General features: G+C 45.7%; 1 protein-coding gene and 1 pseudogene across 2 annotated transcripts in view; both read right to left on the reverse strand.

Moving 5' to 3' along the window:
- The window catches only part of dntt (deoxynucleotidyltransferase, terminal), a 418,285-nt gene that overhangs the window by 221,894 nt on the left and 175,544 nt on the right, over window positions 1-20,847 (reverse strand). Inside the window, exon 4 of one of the 2 annotated variants that reach the window (XM_078223495.1) lies at window positions 5,627-5,737. The exons of the other annotated variant lie outside the window; for it this stretch is intronic. Coding sequence (XP_078079621.1) covers window positions 5,627-5,737 — 111 coding nt within the window. The remainder of the gene's footprint in view (window positions 1-5,626; window positions 5,738-20,847) is intronic. 2 annotated transcript variants of the gene reach the window in all.
- LOC144501046 (U6 spliceosomal RNA) lies at window positions 16,026-16,124 on the reverse strand (annotated as a pseudogene).

Here is a 20,847-nt window from a genome sequence, read left to right on the forward strand (position 1 = left end):
TCCATGGAGGTGTGGGGGGATGTGACAGATCTCCCAGTATAATGTGTACACAGTGTATTGGGAGGTCAGGGTGCCTGTGCAATGGCTCCCGCTAGAGCTCAGCAGCCACCCTCACAGGCGAGCTGAGGCTCCAAACCTGCCCCCCCCCCACCTACTGGTGAGAATCACATTAAAGCTCCTGTATTGCTCAGAGTGTCGTAAGTTCCCATTATCTACGTCGCTGAAAAAAAGGTCAGAAAACCTACCATTTTCTTGCCTGTTCAACGTTTAGAATTTGTCTGTGAGAACTCCACACAGTGTGCTCAGCATGGCCTCGTTATAACACTTCTCTCTTATATCCCTCTTCTGACAGAAGGACAAATATAAAACCACACCGAAGCATCTTAGATCAAAGCATTGGCACCTCCTGGATTATGTCATTGCTCTGGTCAAAGATCCAACTGAAGTCTGTATCACTCGATCCATGCGAGGGACTGATGCCCACTGGATGGATTATTGACTTGTCTAATCAGTGCCTGAAGTCCAACTCATAAAGCAGCCTGAAGGAAGAGAGGAATTTTCAAGTGAAGCTCGTAACTTACCTGAGAAGTTTTCACACATTCAACTCGATTCAACAACAGTGGGATCAACTAATGTCAGCTGTCCTAGACTCCTGTGTCCAGACCATTGGGGCGGCACGGTGGCACAGTGGCATCATGGTGGCATAATAGCACTGCTGCCTCACAGCGCCAAGGATCCAGGTTCAATTCCAGCCTCGAGTCACTGACTGTGCGGAGTCTGCACGTTCTCCTTTTGTCTGCGTAGATTTTCCTCCGGGTACTCTAGTTTCCTCCCAGAGTCCAAAGGTGTGCAGGTTGGGTTGATCGGCCATGCTAAATTGCCCCTAGTGCCAGGGAGATTAGCAGGGTAAATATGTGGGATTGCGGGAATAGGGCCTGGATTGGATTGTGGTCAGTGCAGACTCGACGGGCCGAATGGCCTCCTTTTGCACAGTAGTCATTCTACGACTGGATTCAAGTATCATCATCATCAGGACAGGTTCCAACAAAAACTAGGCTGAAATATGTGACCCCTGGAACAAAACTGAACGGCTTCACTGTCTGCCAGAACAACCAAAGGTTTCAAGTCCAGAAAACAGCACTCCAACAGCTCAAACTGCTGCCCAAAGACAAGTCCGGAAGATAAAACACATGTGGTGGGAAGAGAAAGCCATTTTGAAACTACCAGGGACAAGTATAGACCAACGTCAAATGGACAAAATCCCCTACATTCACAGGGCGATGTGTCTCTTCTTTGGGATGACAAAGCCATCCACCAACGCTGGAAAGAACATTTTCAACAACTCAGCTGTGAATCTACAATGGAAGGTAATACTCTGCAGGCTGTCCCCAGTGCTCTGGGGTAGAATCCATGGGTGAACCATCATCAATGGGATAGCTGCAACAAGCAATCAAACAGGTGGAAAACAACAATGCCTGTCGCCTCATAGAGGATCAACTGCCCTCTGCTGTCAGTCTTAAATACTACCGAGGTGGAAAACTCTCCAACAGCCTTCGTGTCAAAACTGAATTGGCCAACGGAGAATTACATGATCCACACTTTGTGGATGACTACAGTGTGGGTGCCCACTCTGCACTGACTTGCAAGCTACTCTCCATCTCTTCAATTCAGCATACAAGGAATTAGCCTGACCCTGAACGTTGCCTAAACAAAACTCATGTGTCAAGTCAGACCTGGTCAGCCGAATATTCCACCTCCCATAAATGTTAAAGGAAAAACTCTGGGATATGTTGAGCACTTCCCCTACCTTGGCAACGACGTCTCTCCAAAGGCCATCATTGACGAGAAGATCCAACACCGCATCAGTTGCATCAACTCAGCCTCTTACAAACTATGGCCGTGAGTGTTTGACAATAAGGAGCTTCACAGGTCAATAAAAGTCCTAATGTAAAGAGCAGTTGTCATCGCCACACTCCTGTCTTGCAGTGAGTGTTTATCAGCAACATGTATGATTCATCTCCTCATTGGTCCATGGCTCCCACAGAGCCACCATTCTACAGGCAATGACACCCTGCATCATTGGGAATCCGGCTACACTGGCAACACCACATACTCACTGCGTTTGCTTCACTCCAATAGAGAGAAGGCAATGAATTGCCCCCTCCTCAGTGATGTCCTTGACACAGCATTGCTTGGCCAACTTGATGACGTCACTGGCTTCAGCCTGGAAAGATCCTGACATGTAGAAATTGAGGGTGATGGTGATCTTCACAATCACTGGCAGTGCCATCCTCACCATGCTCTGTAGCTGCAGGTCTAGCTGGTAATGATGACACCAGTTCTGTAACCACCTCCTTGATGAAACATAACCCCTGGCAGAGATGAAGGTATGAGAACTGGTCTCTGAATACCCTAGGCAGACTTTATTGTGAGCCGTCATCCCCTCACCTTTGTGCACAGCTTCCCCTTTCTAGTTCATGATGTGGAGATGCCGGCGTTGGACTGGTGTGGGCACAGTAAGAAGTCTCACAACACCAGGTTAAAGTCCAACAGGTTTGTTTGGTATTGAGTGACTCACCTGATGAAGGAGCAGCGCTCCGAAAGCTCGTGATACCAAACAAACCTGTTGGATTTTAACCTGGTGTTGTGAGACTTCTTACTGTTTCTAGTTTATGTCAGCAGCCAGAGAGGGACTACAAATATAACTCCATTAAATATTGCTAACAGACCTTCCAGCTCCACTGACCTCCTCGAAGAAATCTTGGAGCACTCCCACTTTTCAGAACTCCTCCAACAATGCAAGACACAAGATGGGATTTTCCAGCCACGCTCACCCCAAGACCAGAAAATCCCATCTGAAGTCAATGAACCTTTGCATGGTCTGCCACCTGCCACACCCCCGCCCCCCCACACCCTGCTCCCCGCTACAATTCCTATGACGGGAGGGACAGGAAAATTCCACCCACCCACAGTGTCTCCACTCACTCAAATGCAACAGAAGAAGAAAGTCACCATTTTGGTCTTCTTCTTTAATGCAGGGAGTTCCCGAGTTGGAACTGAGAGTTTTTAAGACAGCTCCAAAATGGCAGGTTTTAGCACCAAGTCAGCATTAGATGGCAACTGACATCATGATCTGTCAAGTCTGCATGCTCTCCACACTCACACCCACACCAGCGTGGTGCACCACACAAGCTGTGCCAGAAGCGAAATGCCCACCATTTTTGAGGCTCTGGATTTCCTTAGCACCAACAGCACAATGGAGCAAAAGTTTGAAGCTTTGTTTCCTGTTTGTTTGCCAATGGGAGTGAACGGAATTGCCCTTAAAGTTCCTGTGATCTGTGTGTGAGCATTGCTGCATGTTACTCCAGCGTAGTGACTTAATCATTCATTTGACGACAATCACATCTCTGCAAACAATTATATCAGAAACTAGTGCAACAAATTGTCATCTCCATTAGCAATGATGACACCGTCAATTGGAACAAGTCAGTCTGCAGTCTAAGCTGTTTTTAAAACTATTTTTATGGCATCTTACTATGAATTTCATTCAGGAGGAGACTTTGGGGTTTGACATTGCTACATGAATATTAATATTAACTCCAAACTACCTCTGGTTTCATCACATTTGGTGTGGTGTACAAATAGAGAAATGGACCAAATTGGCACTGTATATAAACAGTCTTTTTCGTCTATCCTAACATTAATTAGCAGATTGCATGCGGCCGTGTCACAGAGTCAAAAGCTACACTCTTTTGTACTAGCTGGAATGCTATACTATGCAATAAAGAACATATTCTAATATATTGCTGAAGGGTCATCCACCTGGAACATTAACTTTTTATCTTTGGGTGGCATGTATTTTCTCAGGCAGAGATAGTTGGAACGGTGGCACAATGGTTAGCACTGCTGCCTTACAGTGCCATGGACCTGGGTTCAATTCTGGCCTCAGGTAACTGTTTGTGCGGAGTCTGCGCATTCTCCCCATGTCTGCGTGGGTGTCCTCCGGGTGCTCCAGTTTTCTCCCGCAGTCTGAAAGACGTGCTGGTTAGGTGCATTGGCCGTGCTAAATTCTCCCTCAGTGTGCCCAAACAGGCGCTGGAGTGTGGTGACTAGGGGATTTTCGGAGTAACTTCATTGCGGTTTTAATGCAAGCTTACTTGTGACTAAATAAATAAAATTCAACTAATCTCATTCACAGATGATGCTGAATATTTCCAGCATCTTCTGATCTTCTGATATAGTTGATCTCCTTACCGGAGATATTGAAATGCTGAAGTTTGGGCAAGGTGTTGTGCAACAACGCAGAGAGTAACTCTCTGTCCAACCAGCTAATTCAGAACCACTTTCACTTCAGTGGATTTCAAACAGAGAGTTGGGTGTTGGACTGCTCTCTTTTTCTGCCGACTCAGGCTTGCATTTAAGCTTCTCTTTCTCTTCATTTTTACTCTTCAGTTTTTTTATCCCCTCTCCATTCAACCTTGGTAAAGACTGTGGTGAGATGAGATGCCTTTTAATTCTGTTCTGAAAGCTTACTGATTGTTTTGTCCTCTGACTTTGGTATTCCTCTTTAATTGCTGCACGCTTCAAACTTCCCATGCAAAATTTGTCCCCTACCACAAGAGTCTACCTCAATCCATTTAAACTGCTCCCAAATTTTTAAGCAATTATTCAATACAGCTAAGATCAGAACATTCACACTTGACCATTCAGATGGGATGAGAACCAGTTTAAAACCATTCCAAACGAGCTTAGATGTGAAAATGAAATTCAGTACGTTTTCCTTTTCATTAATTTTCTTTCTCCGTGACCATCACACGTTTATTTAACTGTCGTTTCTGAATTATTCCATCTTACTCTCTTCTGGTCTTGCTCTGCGTGGCATCTCCTCATTCGCCCTGGTTATGCTGAATGCCAAGAGGGAACCCTGCTGGGCCACCCAGGTCTGGAAGCGACTAGTTTGTCCACAAGCCATTAAGTCACCAATAGCACCAGCCAGGCCATTCACTGTAGACTACTGAAAAATTCAACTGGAATGAAAAAGCACCCAAAATGTGGTAGAAATGCAGAAGAAAGAAAGCAGCAACTCAATTTTGAATAGTGCAAGGGTGGGTGTGGGATCCTTAGTGCCGTTCAGCATTGTGTTCAGTACAAAGTTAAGAGAGGACAGAGGTTGGACATTGAAGCTCCAAAATGGAGTCAAGTCAGTGTTGCACACTGATAACATGTGCATGCTGCTGGCAGTCATCGGGTGCAAACATGCAAATCCCTTTACAAATACAGCCTCCACTGCATTTTCCATTGGAGTGTGCACACTCATCATGGACGCCATTTTGGTGGTTTGTGATGCCTTGTGGCCCCCAGAAAATGGCTGCTGTGGAACCCCATTTCTCCCACAGGTTTAACAAGCAATGCGGCCTTGGGTTTCAAAGATCTTTGGGATAACTTAACTCTTAGTGAATGTAATGCACCTGAGGTGTACCGTTGTTCACGATGTACCTTTAGAGGAAACATCCTCCTTAGACCTTATTGAGGATCAGTTCACTAACAAGATACCAAAGTGCCCAAATTCTTCCACAGGCTGGTTATGCATACAAAAGTCAAAATTAAACCAAAGTAAAAGCTTTACCGTGAATATATTGTTCCTATTATTGAGAGTTGATCTTCTCTGACATGCGTACTTAGAAACAGCGACCACTGGTGGAGCTAATGGAAGATTTGATTGAAGAACCTTTTGCTCCTAAGAAAAGAAATGGAATATAATCATTGCTAGTTCTTGTTCGGCCTGCTTGAGTTATCTGGTCCATCAAATGAATACATATGATATTGTCAGGAATTACAGATTAAAGATTTGTCTATTTGTTGTTCGCTGCTTAGTACACCAGTTGAAGAAGATTCTCTGTAATAACGAAACAAATGGGGTGGCATGGTGACACAGTGGTCGGCACTGATGTCTCACACCGCCAGGGACCTGAGTTCGATCCCTGGCTTGGCTGACTGTGTGGAGTTTGCACATTCTCCCTGTGTCTATGTGGGTTTCCTCCGGGTGCTCCGGTTTCCCGCCACGCTCCAAAGATGAGCAAGTCGGGTTGATTGACCATCCTAAATTGCCCCTTAGTGTTAGCAGGGTAAATAAGTAGGGTTATGAGGATAGGGCCTGGTTGGTCCCGACTCGATGGGCCAAATGGCCTCCTTCTGCACTGTAGGGATTCTATGATTCTAAATAATTTCAGATGGGATGGATTATAACAAATCTTGTTAGAACATGATTATGAGCTATGATTTCCTCTCATCTTCACCAGTTCTAGATAAAGGGAAATTGGAATTTTAACTTACACAATTTGTAAAAAGAAATAGACAACATGAAGAGTATTATTGCGCTCAGTGTGATAAATGTCACACTGCATTGTTCACAACAAGTCAACTTTTAAAAGAACAAGGGTATAATTAGGAAGAAATATTATTTGGGGGCATTGATTTAACAGTGACATTTTGGAGCATTGCAAGGCAATCTGGATTAAATTCTTCTGCATTGAGATCTCAGGATCTGGAAGTAGTTTCAAGTGGATCCGAGGATGCCCGGAGCACTTCAGCGGAAGCTCCTAGGAGTAACTAATGACAGTGGACAGGATCTCGAGCATCGGTTCCAGGGTTCGTGAATTCTGTCTAGGTCTTTGTGACTGCTGAGGGAATTCTCAGATGTATGAATATCATAAAGGGAAAGGAGCTAAAGCAGGACTGAAGAAGGCGTTGGGAACATTTGGGTGAGAGTTGTGGATGGAATCTGGCAAAATGCTTGGATCTTAACCTGGTGTTGTTAAACTTCTTACTGTCTTACAGTTTGACCAGGTCATGGTCAGCAGCAGAGGATAAAGGAGCAGACATCCATGAACAGGGTACCAAGTTATTGAGATCTCCCTCCTCATCGTCCTGCAACAGGCAGATGCCCATTTGGAGAAATATCCCAAAGAATTTGGCAAGCCTTGCATGAGATCTTTCACACCTTGAGTCAGGAGGTCATTCTGCTGTGATTTCTGTCAAAAGGAAGTCCTTCGTATGTTGGACTTCTGGAATTATCAGAATCTACAAATACAGGAAGCTTGACTGCCATGTCAATTGTCTCAAACTCCTTTAATTATAAAGCATTTTGCGATGGTCTGAGAACACAAGATGCACTGTATAAGTACAAGTTGTTCTTTGTAATAAGCCTCTCCAAATTGTGGAGAAACACCAGACTGCCACATCAGAATCATCAGGGCAGCACGGTGGCACAGTGGTTAGCACTGCTGCCTCACAGCTCCAAGGACCGGGATTCAATTCCGGCCTTGGGTCACTGTCAGTGTGGAGTTTGCATATTCTCCCCGTATCTGCGTGGGTTTCCTCCGGGTGCTCCGGTTTCCTCCCACAGCTCAAAGATGTGCGGGTTAGGTGCATTGGCCATGCTAAATTGCCCTTTAGTGTCCCGGGATGCGTAGATTAGTGGGGTAAATATGTGGGGTTACGGGGATAGGGCCTGGGTGGGATTGTTGTTGGTGCATACTCGATGGGCCAAATGGCCTCCTTCTGCATTGTCGGGTTTCTATGATTTCAAGCCTACTAATTTGTGTTGATGGAGAAGAAAAATTATTGAACCTGAAAAGACTGGGCATTTTGAAGGGACGATGGGGTCGCTAGCAAGGGCAGTATTTATCACCCACCCATAATTGCCTTCAAGAAGGATTGACACAACAAGTATTGCACTTGCCTTTACACTACCTGTTTCAAAACAATAGTCATCCTGAGTCCTTCTGTAACTTGAGTCTGACATGGAACGGGTTATATGAGAAATGAACGTCTTTGATAGACCCTGCCCATATAATGGCATAGCTTAATAGAGAATGGAAGACCAAATCTGGCTATTAGTCTCTCTTTATTTTTGTAATCCTAACTGGTCAGAAAGAAAAGCAGAAAAAAGCTCCTTCACAATGAATCAACAATATCAATGAAGTGGATTTCAATGGTATGACGGTAGCGTCTGAGCTGTTGAAATACCATGGTGCTGGATGAATTAAATACCAATCAACACCTCAGTTGGGTTTTACATATCCAATTAATGCTTGACAATGTATAAACAGATAGCTGGTTGGCCTGCCAAACAAAGCACTTGGCCTGCAGCCTGCAGATGGGATATGACTTTGACATCATCTTCTAGACAAGAGAACTTCCATCTAATATAGTTCAAAGTTATAGACATTTCCCCAGTGTAATTAGAGTTGTCAGTGTGGAATACCATTGAAACAGGCAGGGGGATTGTGGTGCTCAGTTCTCTGTGTTCAGTGCAAAACAGGCAACATGCCAACTTTATCCTATCTGCTAATAATAATGGTTTCTGTGTGTAGCCTGCCCTGTGCTTTTCAACAGCTGTACACATCAGTAGGGGGGCCCAATATTGTTACTTCCTAGCTACACTGAAAGATTGCCTGCACCTCAGAAAGGTTTATTGTGGCTGCTGGAGCTATTGCGATGATTGGGAATAGTGTTGTTCAACAAACAATAATGGCTGGCAATGAGATTAAATGTAGGTGAATGCATTGAGGTTACTGATGTTGCTGGACCAGTCAGGGAGCCTCATGCTTTGTACTTAACCAGGAGTGTCTGTTCCTCTGGGATTCCTAGTGTAGCCTGCTCACTGAAAGCACTCTGTATGCTGTTGGCAGACTTGGAAATAAAGGGATGTTGGTGAAGGGACTTCTGCCTCTGAGGACTTATTACAAGATACTTAATGCCACTTAACATTGTGTTTAGTTGTGAAGGTTAAAAGTGGACAACAACTGGAGTATTGCAGTGCTGCCTCACAGCACCAAGGACCTGGGTTTGATTCCTGACTTGTGTGTCTGTGTGGAGTTTGCACATTCTCCCTGTGTCTGCGTGACTTTCCTCTGGGTGCTCCCGTTTCCTCCCATAGTCCGAAAGACATGCTGGTCAGATGCATTGGACATGCTAAATTCTCCCTCAGTGTGCCCGAACAGGTGTCGGAGTGTGGCGACTGGAGGATTCCCACAGTAACTTCATTGCAGTGTTAATGTAAGTCTACTTGTGACACTTGTGATGGCCTAGTGGTATTGGGAAGGTGATGGCCTGGTGGTATTATAGCTAGACTATCCAGAAACTCAGCTAATGTTCTGGGGACCCGGGTTCGAATCCTGCCACGGCAGATGGTGGAATTTAAATTCAATAAAAAATATCTGGAATTAAGAATCTACTACTGACCATGAATCGATTGTCGGAAAAACCCATTTGGTTCACTAATGTCCTTTAGGGAAGGAAATCTGCCATCCTTACCTGGTCTGGCCTACATGTGACTCCAGAGCCAAAGCAATGTGGTTGACTCTCAAATGCCTTCCAAGGGCAATTAGGGATGGGCAATAAATGCTGGCCAGCCAGCGATGCCCATGTCCCACAAAATTGATAAAAATAAACTAATTAATAAACTTAAAGTTTAAACAAATTGACAGTGCTGGAGCCTTAAGGGAATCCATTTTGCCCCAAGAATGGGTGCTGCTGAACCCAATTTTGCCACCTGCAATCTAGAGTTCCAAAAGAGGTTATTACAGAGATATTGAATGCACTGATTGTGATGCCAAAATTCCCTAGATTCTGGAACAATCCCAGTGGATTGGAGGGTAGCAAATGTAACACCGTCATTTAAGAAAGGAAGGGAAGAAAGAACAAGGAAACAAAGGACCAATTAGTTACATGAACTGGATTAAAAGATTGCTCGAGTCCTAAACTGGACAACATTGCACTTACAGGCAATTTTACACATAGAAATGAGACACTAAAACCCCTTCTCAGTGAAGATAATGGAATCCATTATCTGACTGCCTAAAATTTGTGTAGAAAGATGAATATGGAATGTATAATCAGAAACAGAATAGATCCTTAGTTCCATCGCAACACTCTAAATGTTCTCAAGTTATTCACAATTAGACTGTCAGAGTTCTCCCTCAGGTGCCAATCAAATCGGAAATAAGTCATAAGTCCGAAACCTCCTGCGCCAACAAGAAGAAAGTGAATTACAGCTGGACGATGGGATAACAGTCACCACTTTAACGTGAATCTAGAATTTAAGCATCTTTTATTATTTTATATTTTAAGCGTATTTCTAAATGGGATCCTATATCTTAATTATTCTGTTATTTTATTATTGAGCCCAAAGATAATGGCCCAAATTTTCTGGTCTCCAGATTGTCCAAGACCAGACATACAACAGGAAACATGTGTTGGGAGATCAAAGCAGTCCTTACCCACTGACCTACATCTGAATTGCTCAGGAAGTTTGAACTTCTGATGAGAAACTCTCATGCTCCTGTACTTACTTGAATAGTAACCCAGGAAATGTTATACAGATTAAAATCTAGGACAGAGTTCTCCCAATCCCCCGCCGGCGTGTCCGATGGTGGGCATGGAGGGAGAATATGGCAGGAGGTCCAGAAGTCGGTGTGAATTTACAGTGGGATCTTCCACTGGTGTCTGCCATGGTGGGGAGGATACCCCGTCAGAGGCTGGTGTGAGCCTCATTTGCATTCCGCTAATGAGATGCAGATGAAGGCCTGATCGCGCCCTCCATGCCAGATTCTTTGCAATGTTGGTGGGAAAACACGCCGGCATAGAACACATTCAGAACAACGTGGCTTGCAGATATTGAGGCTGATCTGAACACTGCCGGGGGCCTGCCTTCGGAGTTTGGGATGGAGGCCTTCAGCAACTCTGGATTCTGGGACACGAACAGCAGTGGGTCGGGGATGTAACTGCAGATGGACCTTCCAGATTAAGTGTTTTGGAGAGGGCCCATTTTCCTGCCTCAGGGTACACCCATCATCATTTCCATGACATCTGCTTTCTCTTTTCAATAGTGGATCAGTGATGTTGGACACTTTTCAATATTGTGCCCAGGCACGACAGCGGATGGGCCCAATTTTACCATTTTCATTCTAAGTGCTGAATCTGGGCGTAATTCAGATCCGTCTTGGAAATCTGATTTCAGGCTTCCCCATACGCACTTTGCCTGAAAAAAAAATCGCGAGTCCGAATTGCGCTGTGGGCGGGGCTTAGTGCGCCCAAAACGATTGGAGCTCTGAACTGCGCATGCGCAGTGAGGAAAATCAAGCCGCTGTCACATCGCTCCCGGGCCGCAAAAAGCGGATAAAGCGGCCCGGGAGTGATGGTCCCCACAGATATCGTCCCACCCCTACAACATAACTTTCCCCCTTATCCACCCCACCCCCCCCCTCCCCCCCCGCTACCGAGACCGATCGCGAGCCTCTGCCCCCTTTCCCCCCCCCACCGATCGCCTGCAGAGTGGCAACGGACAATCTGGCCTCCCCCTCACCACCAGACAACAATCTGGCCTCCTCTACCCGCACCCTCCCCCCCCACCCCCAACAAAACAACGATCTGGCCTCCTCCACCTGCACCCTCCCCAACCAAACAACGATGTGGCCTCCTCCTTCCGGCCCCCCCTCCCTCCCGATTTAAATGTATGCAAATGCATTTAAATCGCCGTTGCGTCTGTTTCGGGTGTGAAACGGATCGCAGCCATTTTCAGGCCTTGGTAAAGTGGGCATCTACATGGAGGCGGGCGTAGGTACGGATCGCGTTAATGGCCTCACGCCCGACTTTATAACATTTTCACGCTCAAAAACGGGCGCAAAGCAATGGTAAAATGGGGCCCTATATGTCTTCCGGTCCTGTCCCACCACTGAATGTGGCATAAAACACCCACGTGCATAACTAATGAGGTCAAGGCAAAAAGCTTTGACGTGTTTTCCCACTGGCTTTCAAAGTGGGAAACACTCCACTTTCCTGCCCCTGTCACAGAACTCAATCTCAGAGTGGCAGAATTCAGCCCCGTGTCTAACTCCTGGGTAATGCCAGAACTGACCCCCCCTTCCCCCCACTCATGTCGACTACCCAACCTGACTATAGCTCCCGACCTGACTACCTCTCCTCACCTGACCTGATTGCCCCCAGACCCACCTTCCACCTCATCCACTTGTCATCCTACCCAGATGCCACACCACCCACAAACCACCTCAGCCACCCTATACATCTACCCACTTACCTCACCTGCCTGCCCACCCAGCCACCCTACCCATTTAGTCATTTATCCACTCACCCGTTCTGACAAACAAACTGGACCTTTAAGCTTTACCCACGTGGCATCTAGTGCCATATAAAGCCGGGCCTATAATATTCTCATCATTTTTGGTTTGCTTTCGTGAAGAATTCTCTCCATTTTCTTTAAACTCTGGTGCATCCTTCATTACTTCCATTATGTTTGAAGTATGGTACGGGCTGCCTTCTGAAGCACGGCACCAGATGGTTTATGCTGTGAGGTAGACTGGATTTGATACCAGTTGTCTGTAATATATTTTTAGCATGACGACAGGCTGTCACATTGCAAAAGGATGTCAGTTTATCCGTTTTTCAAGTGTGCTGATTTCAGAAAAAGTTACCAGCAACTCTCCAAAAGAATTGCGAATCATATTTCAGATTATCGGGGTTATTGTAGTATGCGATGCATTATTCACAAACTTGAAACATTTAGGGCACGATTTTCCCACCCCGCTGCACTGGTCATGTGACGGAGCAGAGCGGGAAAAATCAGCGGGAAGCAAAAAATTGGAATTAGCATCCAGACGGTTTTCCTGGGCCATTTTCTATGACATAATCAGCCTTACAGCGGGGAAAGGGCATAGGGCTGATTTAAATATTTATCATCTAATTTGAATAGCGAGTTCCGGACACTATTGTCCGGGCTCACTTAGGTTTCCGATCTCGCCAGTGAAGGTTCTTGCCAGCGGGGATCACCGTTAATCACCAGCAACGGGGAACTAAATATGATGGCCTCATCGGTGGGACTGGAGGCCACTGAGGTCCTCCAGGTGGTCAGGGGTGGGGAGGCAGTGCCGCTTCCAACCTGGCACTGCCAGCCTGGCACCCTGACACTGGCGTTCAGGAGGCTGGCGATCAGAGGGGTGGGTGGGTGGTGGCAATCAGAGGGAGGGTCTGTGGAGGGGGTCTCAATGGGGAGGCTATATAGGGGGTCTGTGGGGTGTCTGTGGGGAGTATGTGGAGGTCGTAGGAGGGTAACTGTGAGGGGAGGGGGGTGGCGATGTCTATGAGAGGGGAGGGGGTTTGAAAGATCTTCCATATACCATGTAGACTTGTACACAGTGGATGGAATTTTCCCCCAAAATTCTAAAGGCGGGATTTCCCAGCTGCGCTCGCCCCAAGACCGGAAAATTCCGCTCAAGGTCAACGGACCTTTGCATGGCCTGTGTCCCTCCCACTACGATTCCTGTGGAAGGCGGGATGGGAAAATTCCACCCTTAGAATTCTGGGGAGAAAATTTCACCATTAAGATCCTAAGGGGTCTTGACAGGGTTGATGTGGAGAGGATGTTCCTCTTGTGGGAGAATCTAGAACCAGGGGTCACTAAAAATAAAGGGGTCGTCCATTTAAGACGGAGATGTAGAGAATTTCTTTTTCTCAGAGGTTTGCGAGTCTTTGAAACTCGAGTCCTGAAAAGGTGATGGAAGCATTCTATGGATATTTTTAAGGGAAAGGGGGATTGATCCTTGGTAAAGAAGATTATCGGGGGTAGGCAGTTTGCAGGTTTCAGGTTTCTATCAGATCAGCCGTGATCTTATTGAATGGAAGAGTGGGTTCGAGGGGCTGAGTGGTCTGCTTCTACTCCAATGTACTTCCATTCTCGGGTATTTACCGAGCTAAATGTGAGTGTCACCTTCCAATTAGGTGGAAATGTGGAAGAGGGAGTGAAGTAAGAAGTAATGGCGTGGACTGACCCACCTGTTTGTTCTCCCCATCAACTGCAACAACAGAAAAAGAGAAGCTGGATGACTGCCAGACCACAGTGTGGTCTCTACAGTTCTACCCTGTTATCCAATTATGGCAGCTTAGCGATTGCTTGTAATTGAAATTGACAAACTCAATGGCATGGCTCTCAACCCTTTTAGTGTTCCTGATTTTTGAGCAACTTCAAAATGTAGTAACAGAACCATTTTCATGTTGGCTTAATGTTTTGTTATTTCCATTTGTGCTTGAGACATTATGGCATTTAACTCATTTGATACAGTCGAGCCACTTATTGGAAGCATTAACACCTAGATAGTGCACAAACCTGTCGCTGTCTCTATAACATGGAATCATTCCCATTAGGGAAAGTAGTGCTGTGTGCTCTGTGTCCGCACCTTCAGCTGAAACGTTTATTTTATTAGTGTCACAAGTAGGCTCACATTAACACTGCAATGAAGTTACTGTGAAAATCCCCCGAGTCGCCACACTCCAGTGCCTGTCCGGGCACACTGAGGGAGAATTTAGCATGGCCAATGCACCTAAGCAGCATGCCTTTCGGACTGTGGGAGGAAACCCATGCAGACACGGGGAGAACGTGCAGACTCCGCACAGTGTCCCAAGCCAGGAATTGCACCTGGGTCCCTAGTGCTGTGAAGCAGCAGTGCTAACCACTGTGCCACCATGTCACTTGAGAAGAAAGGTAAGAAACACTCGGGTTGATTTCCCTCACTCCTAATCTGCTAGGTCCCGATCAGGTGTAGCACATGCAAAGTGTGCTCTCCCTGTCCTTGATTATACCTGCCTGTATTTGCACACAAACGCCACTGTCTTCAGCTTAATGGGTCTCTGGCACTGGCAGGGCCTTGAGCCTGGAGTAGGGCCAAAACTGGATATGAAGCCTCTGTGAGAAAACAGCAGCCAGAAACCCCTCAGCCGCATGGTTATTGTCAGATACCATCATGGAAATGTGCGTGCCTTTTTCCTGATGTCATCTTCCTTCTGCTTGCCTCACCTTGGATGGTTTAATGTAAGTGGGGCTAGGCCAATGGTCCAGTTCTCCTCGGCACTGCGAGCAATGGACCACCATTCTAAGAGCAAACGGAAGCAAGAACAGCCACTTTGGCACTGCTACCAACTTGAATGCTTGCTCCAGCCCCTTCTCTGGGGAACCTCCGAAAATTCCTAGATTCCCAGCCCACTTCTCCTCTGCTTTGCTGCTGAATGATAAACATTCCTCAGGTACAAAGCAAAGCGAAATATGTTTAAGGGCACAAGAAAAGAAATGAATATCTGATTACGGTAGCCATGAAAGAATTGCCCAGACCATACAGCATCTACTTTATCTTTTCACAGAGTGTTCTCTGTCATATTAAAATTCACAATCGATGTAACTTGAAGCCACTGTATCATTCATTCATCACAATATTTGACTCCATGGTTCTAGTAGTTTTGGTGCAAGGGTGTAAGTTTTGGTGCAAGTTTAGGTGAAAAATGCTTTTGTACTGCACCTGCATAGCCTACACCAAATGGCATGTTGCTGACAATGGTAGTGCAGGTAGAAATTACAGCTTGTGGAATCAGTCAGTGTCTAATCATGATTTGGCCCCTGATCCGCCATTTCCGCCCTCACTGCTGACATTCACCTAAAAACATACCAGACCATAATGTAGTCTCGACAATTCTACCCTGTTATGCATTTATGGCATTTAACTCATTTGGTACAGTCGAGCTACTTATTAGAAGCATTACCACTGAGATAGTGTTCAAACCTGTCGCTGTCTCTATAATATGGAATCATTCCCATTAGGGAAAGTAGTGCTGTGTCCACACCTTCAGTTGGAAAGTTTATTTATTAGTGTCACAAGTAGACTTACATCAACACTGCAATGAAGTTACTGAAAATCCCCCTGGTCGCCACACTCAGTCGCCTGTTCGGGCACGCTGTGGGAGAATTTAGCATGGGCCAATGCAACTAAGCAGCATGCCTTTTGGACTGTGGGAGGAAACTCACATAGACACGGGGAGGATGTGCAGACTCTGCACAGACAGTGGCCCAAGCCAGGAATCAAACCTGGGTCCCGGATGCTGAACACATGTTCCGAAGCATGAGCAAACACTCCATGGTTGCTATTTTTTTGAAGATAAAACATTTAACATTTATACTTTATAATAATATGGAACGCTTCACGAATTTGCACGCCATCCTTGTGTAGAAGCCATGCTAGTCTTCTCAGTATCATTCCAATTGCTGTTGAAAGGGATTATCATCCAACATGTAGCTTAGTCAAGGGTGGCCTAGTGGCACAGTGGTTAGCACTGCTGTCTCACAGTGCCAGGGACCCGGGTTCAATTCCAGCCTTGGGTGACTGTCCGTGTGGAGTTTGCATGTTCTGCCTGAGTTTCCTCTGGGTGCTCCGGTTTCCTCCCACACTCCAAAGAAATGCAGGTTAGGTGGATTGGCCATGCTGAATTGCCCTCAGTGTCAGGGGGATTAGCAAGGTAAATATGTAGGGTTATGGGGATAGGGTGGAATTGTGGTTGGTGCAGACTTGATGGGCCAAACGGCCTCCTTCTGCACTGTAGGGATTCTATGATAGTTTATTTTTTACCAACTATTGGCTTAACTGTTGTGTTTGTGGAGGTATCAGTTTATTGGAGGAATTCAGAGAAGTCGCTAAACTCTGCAGAAGCTTGTGCTGGATGTTGGGGACGGTTTTATTTGCTTCTGAAAATGTACTTCTGCGTACCTCACTTTCTCTTCGTGACGGGGACTTCAGTTGCAGTTTCCCCTTGGACCACAGCATCTGAGGGAGATGGAGCACTCGCAGACTGCCTGTAGAGGCTGGAAAACAGCCATCAGCCTCACCCACAGGATACTCCCCATCTGATTCCACTGCCGCAGAATCAATCTGCAACCTCACCTTCTTTTCACCTCTCACTCTGCCAAGATTGTGACAGTATGGGTCTCTCTTATCGTCAGAACCAACCGTGCCTACACCGCTGACTCTCCTGGGACTTTCTCCCCCTTTGAACATCTCACCTTGTTCCAGCCCTCTGATTTCTCATTTAAAATTCTTACTCTCTACTGCTCACCCAAGTACAATTCCTCTGAACTGAGCAACTTCCATCCTCACTGATGTCAACCAACGTCTCAATTTATTATATTCTCTCTCATTTGCATTTCCCACCATTCTGTCCTCCTTTAAACTCTCATTCCCTATAAATTCATCAACTCACATTCACATCCTCAGCCGTGTGCGGAGCCACTGTGGGGAGGCAGGTGGCATAGTGGTATTGTCAATGGACCAGTAACCCAGAGACCGAATACTCTGGGAACCGGGGTTTGAATCTTGCCAAGGAGGATGGTGAAATTTGAATCTAATAAAATCTGGAATTAAAAGTCGAATAGTGACAATGAACCATTACCGATTGTCATAAAAACCCATTTGGTTCACTCATGTCCTTTAGGGAAGCAAATCTGCCATCTTTACCTGGCCTGGCTTATGTGTGACTCCAGACCCATAGCAATTGGTTGACTCTTAACTGCCCTCTGAAATGGCAATTAGGCATAATGTTGGTCCAGCTCACCCCCCATGAATGAATAAAAAAAGCACAGATGAGGCCATCTCTGATCACTGCCTTGTATTTCTATGATGTGGAAATGCCGGCGTTGGACTGGGGTAAACACAGTAAGGAGTCTAACAACACCGGGTTAAAGTCCAACAGGTTTATTTGGTAGCAAACGCCATTAGCAAAATCTAGTGGCATTTGCTACCAAATAAACCTGTTGGACTTTAACCTGGTGTTGTTAGACTCCTTATTGTATTTCTATCCCCACTTTCCCCCTTTCACAGTCTAGGAACAGGAATAGACAATTCACCTTGAGCCTACTCTGCCATTCAATATAATCTTATCTCAGTCTCATCTCTGAGGTAGACTGAGGTAGTTTGGGCTGAGGTTAGAAACAGGAAAGGAGAGGTCACCCTGTTGGGAGTTTTTTATAGACCTCCGAAAAGTTCCAGAGATGTAGAGGAAAAGATTGCAAAGATGATTCTGGGTAGGGGCGAAAGTAACAGGGTAGTTGTACTGGGGGACTTTAACTTTACAAACATTGACTGGAAAAGCTATAGTTCGAGTACTTTAGAGGGGTCAGTTTTTGTCCAATGTGTGCAGGAAGGCTTCCTGGTGCAGTATGTAGATAGACCAACAAGAGGCGAGGCCACATTGGATTTGGTACTGGGTAATGAACCAGGCCAGGTGTTAGATTTGGAGGTAGGTGAGCACTTTGGTGGCAGTGACCACAATTCGATTACATTTACTTTAGCAATGGAAAAGGATAGGTATATACCAAAGGGCAAGAGTTATAGCTGGGGGAAAGGAAATTATGATGCGATTAGGCGAGATTTAGCTGGCATAGGTTGGGGAAGGAAACTGCAGGGGATGGGCACAATTGTAATGCGGAACTTGTTCAAGGAACAGCTACTACGCGTCCTTGATAAATATGTACCTGTCAGGCAGGGAGGAAGCAGACGTGTGAGAGAACCGTGGTTTACTAAGGAAGTTGAATCTCTTGTGAAGAGGAAGAAGGAGACTTATGTTAAGATGAGATGTGAAGGCTCAGTTAGGGCACTTGAGAGTTACAAGTTAGCCAGGAAGGACCTAAAGAAAGAGTTAAGAAGAGCCAGGAGGGGACATGAGAAGTCTTTGGCAGGTAGGATCAAGGAAAACCCTAAAGCTTTCTATAGGTATGTCAGGAGTAAAAGAACAACTAGGGTAAGATTAGGGCCAGTCAAGGACAGTAGTGGGAAGTTGAGCGTGGAGTCTGAAGAGATAGGAGAGGCACTGAATGAATATTTTTCATCGGTATTCACACTGGAGAGGGACAGTGTTGTTGAGGGGAGTACTGAGATGCAGGCTGTTGGACTGGATGGGATTGATGTTCATAAGGAGGAGGTGTTAGCAATTCTGGAAAGGCTAAAAATAGATAAGTCCCCTGGGCCGGATGGGATTTATCCTAGGATTCTCTGGGAGGCTAGCGAGGAGATTGCAGAGCCTTTGGCTTTGATCTTTGTGTCATCATTGTCTACAGGAACAGTGCCAGAAGACTGGAGGATAGCAAATGTTGTCCCCTTGTTCAAGAAGGGGAGTAGGGACAACCCTGGTAATTATAGACCGGTGAGCCTTACTTCTGATGTGGGCAAAGTATTGGAAAGGGTTATAAGAGATAGGATTTATAATCACCTAGAAAGGAATAATTTGATTAGGGATAGTCAGCACGGTTTTGTGAAGGGTAGGTTGTGCCTCACAAACCTTATTGAGTTCTTTGAGAAGGTGACCAAAGAGATGGATGAGGGTAAAGCGGTTGATGTGGTGTATATGGATTTCAGCAAAGCGTTTGATAAGGTTCCCCATGGTAAGCTATTGCAGAAAATACGGACACATGGGATTGAGGGTGATTTAGTGGTTTGGATCAGGAATTGGCTAGCTGGAAGAAAACAGAGGGTGGTGGTTGATGGGAAATATTCATCCTGGAGTTCAGTTACTAGTGGTGTACCGCAAGGATCTGTTTTGGGGCCACTGCTGTTTGTTACTTTTATTAATGACCTGGATGAGGGCGTGGAAGGATGGATTAGTAAATTTGCGGATGACACTAAAGTCGGTGGAGTTGTAGACAGTGCGGAGGGAAGTGGCAGGTTACAGAGGGACATAGATAAGCTGCAGAGCTGGGCTGAGAGGTGGCAAATGGAGTTTAATGCGGAAAAGTGTGAGGTGATTCACTTTGGAAGGAGTAACAGGAATACAGAGTTCTGGGCTAATGGTAAGATACTTGGTAGTGTGGATGAACAGAGGGATCTGGGTGTCCATGTGCATAGATCCCTGAAAGTTGGCACCCAGGTTGATAGGGTTGTTCAGAAGGCGTACGGTGTGTTAGCTTTTATTGGTAGAGGGATTGAGTTTCGGAGCCAGGAGGTCATGCTGCAACTGTACAAAACTCTGGTGCGGCCGCATTTGGAGTATTGCGTACAGTTCTGGTCGCCGCATTATAGGAAAGATGTGGAAGTGTTGGAAAGGGTGCAGAGGAGATTTACCAGGATGTTGCCTGGTTTGGTGGGAAAATCGTATGAGGAAAGGCTGAGGGGCTTGAAGTTGTTTTCGTTAGAGAGAAGAAGGTTAAGAGGTGACTTAATAGAGGCATACAAGATGATCAGAGGGTTAGATAGGGTGGATAGTGAGAGCCTTTTTCCTCGGATGGTGATGGCTAGCATGAGGGGACATAGCTTTAAATTGAGGGGTGATAGATATAGGACAGATGTTAGAGGTAGGTTCTTTACTCAGAGGGTAGTAAGGTCGTGGAATGCCCTGCCTGCAGCAGTAGTGGACTCGTCAACATTAAGAGCAATTAAATGGTCATTGGATAAACATATGGATGATATTGGAATAGTGTAGATTAGAAGGGCTTTAGATTGGTTCTACTGGTCGGCGCAACATCGAGGGCCGAAGGGCCTGTACTGCGCTGTAATGTTCTATGTTCTATGTTCTATCTCCACCTTCCTGCTAACTCCCCGCAAGCCTTCATCCTACATTAAAATCCTATCTATCTCCTTCGCAAATTTGTTTAGTTAAAAGAGGGCTATACAGGGATTGACATTCCCTAACCTTTTCTAGCAAGTGTCATCTACATATATGGGATAAATAGAGCAACTTCAAACGTATCTACTTCAATGGAATGTCTTTTGATCAGGTAGCACTATCACTGAGGTTCTGAAGAAGCAAGGTCTCTCAGACAGCAACTTCCTGACTTACGCAGTTAACTGTGCATGTCCAGATGCACAGAGATTCCTGTCCGATTTAGTCATTAATGAAGGTGAGCATCGCTAATGTCACTGTTACTTCTACCGCAAATTGCAATCTGAAGGTTTACACGTGTGAATTGAATCCTGAGACCGGAGTCAAGCTTTTTATTCTCTCCAACGTATTTCTTATTTTAGA

Source organism: Mustelus asterias, chromosome 11, assembly GCF_964213995.1.
Source record: "Mustelus asterias chromosome 11, sMusAst1.hap1.1, whole genome shotgun sequence".
NCBI classification, from domain to species: domain Eukaryota; kingdom Metazoa; phylum Chordata; class Chondrichthyes; order Carcharhiniformes; family Triakidae; genus Mustelus; species Mustelus asterias.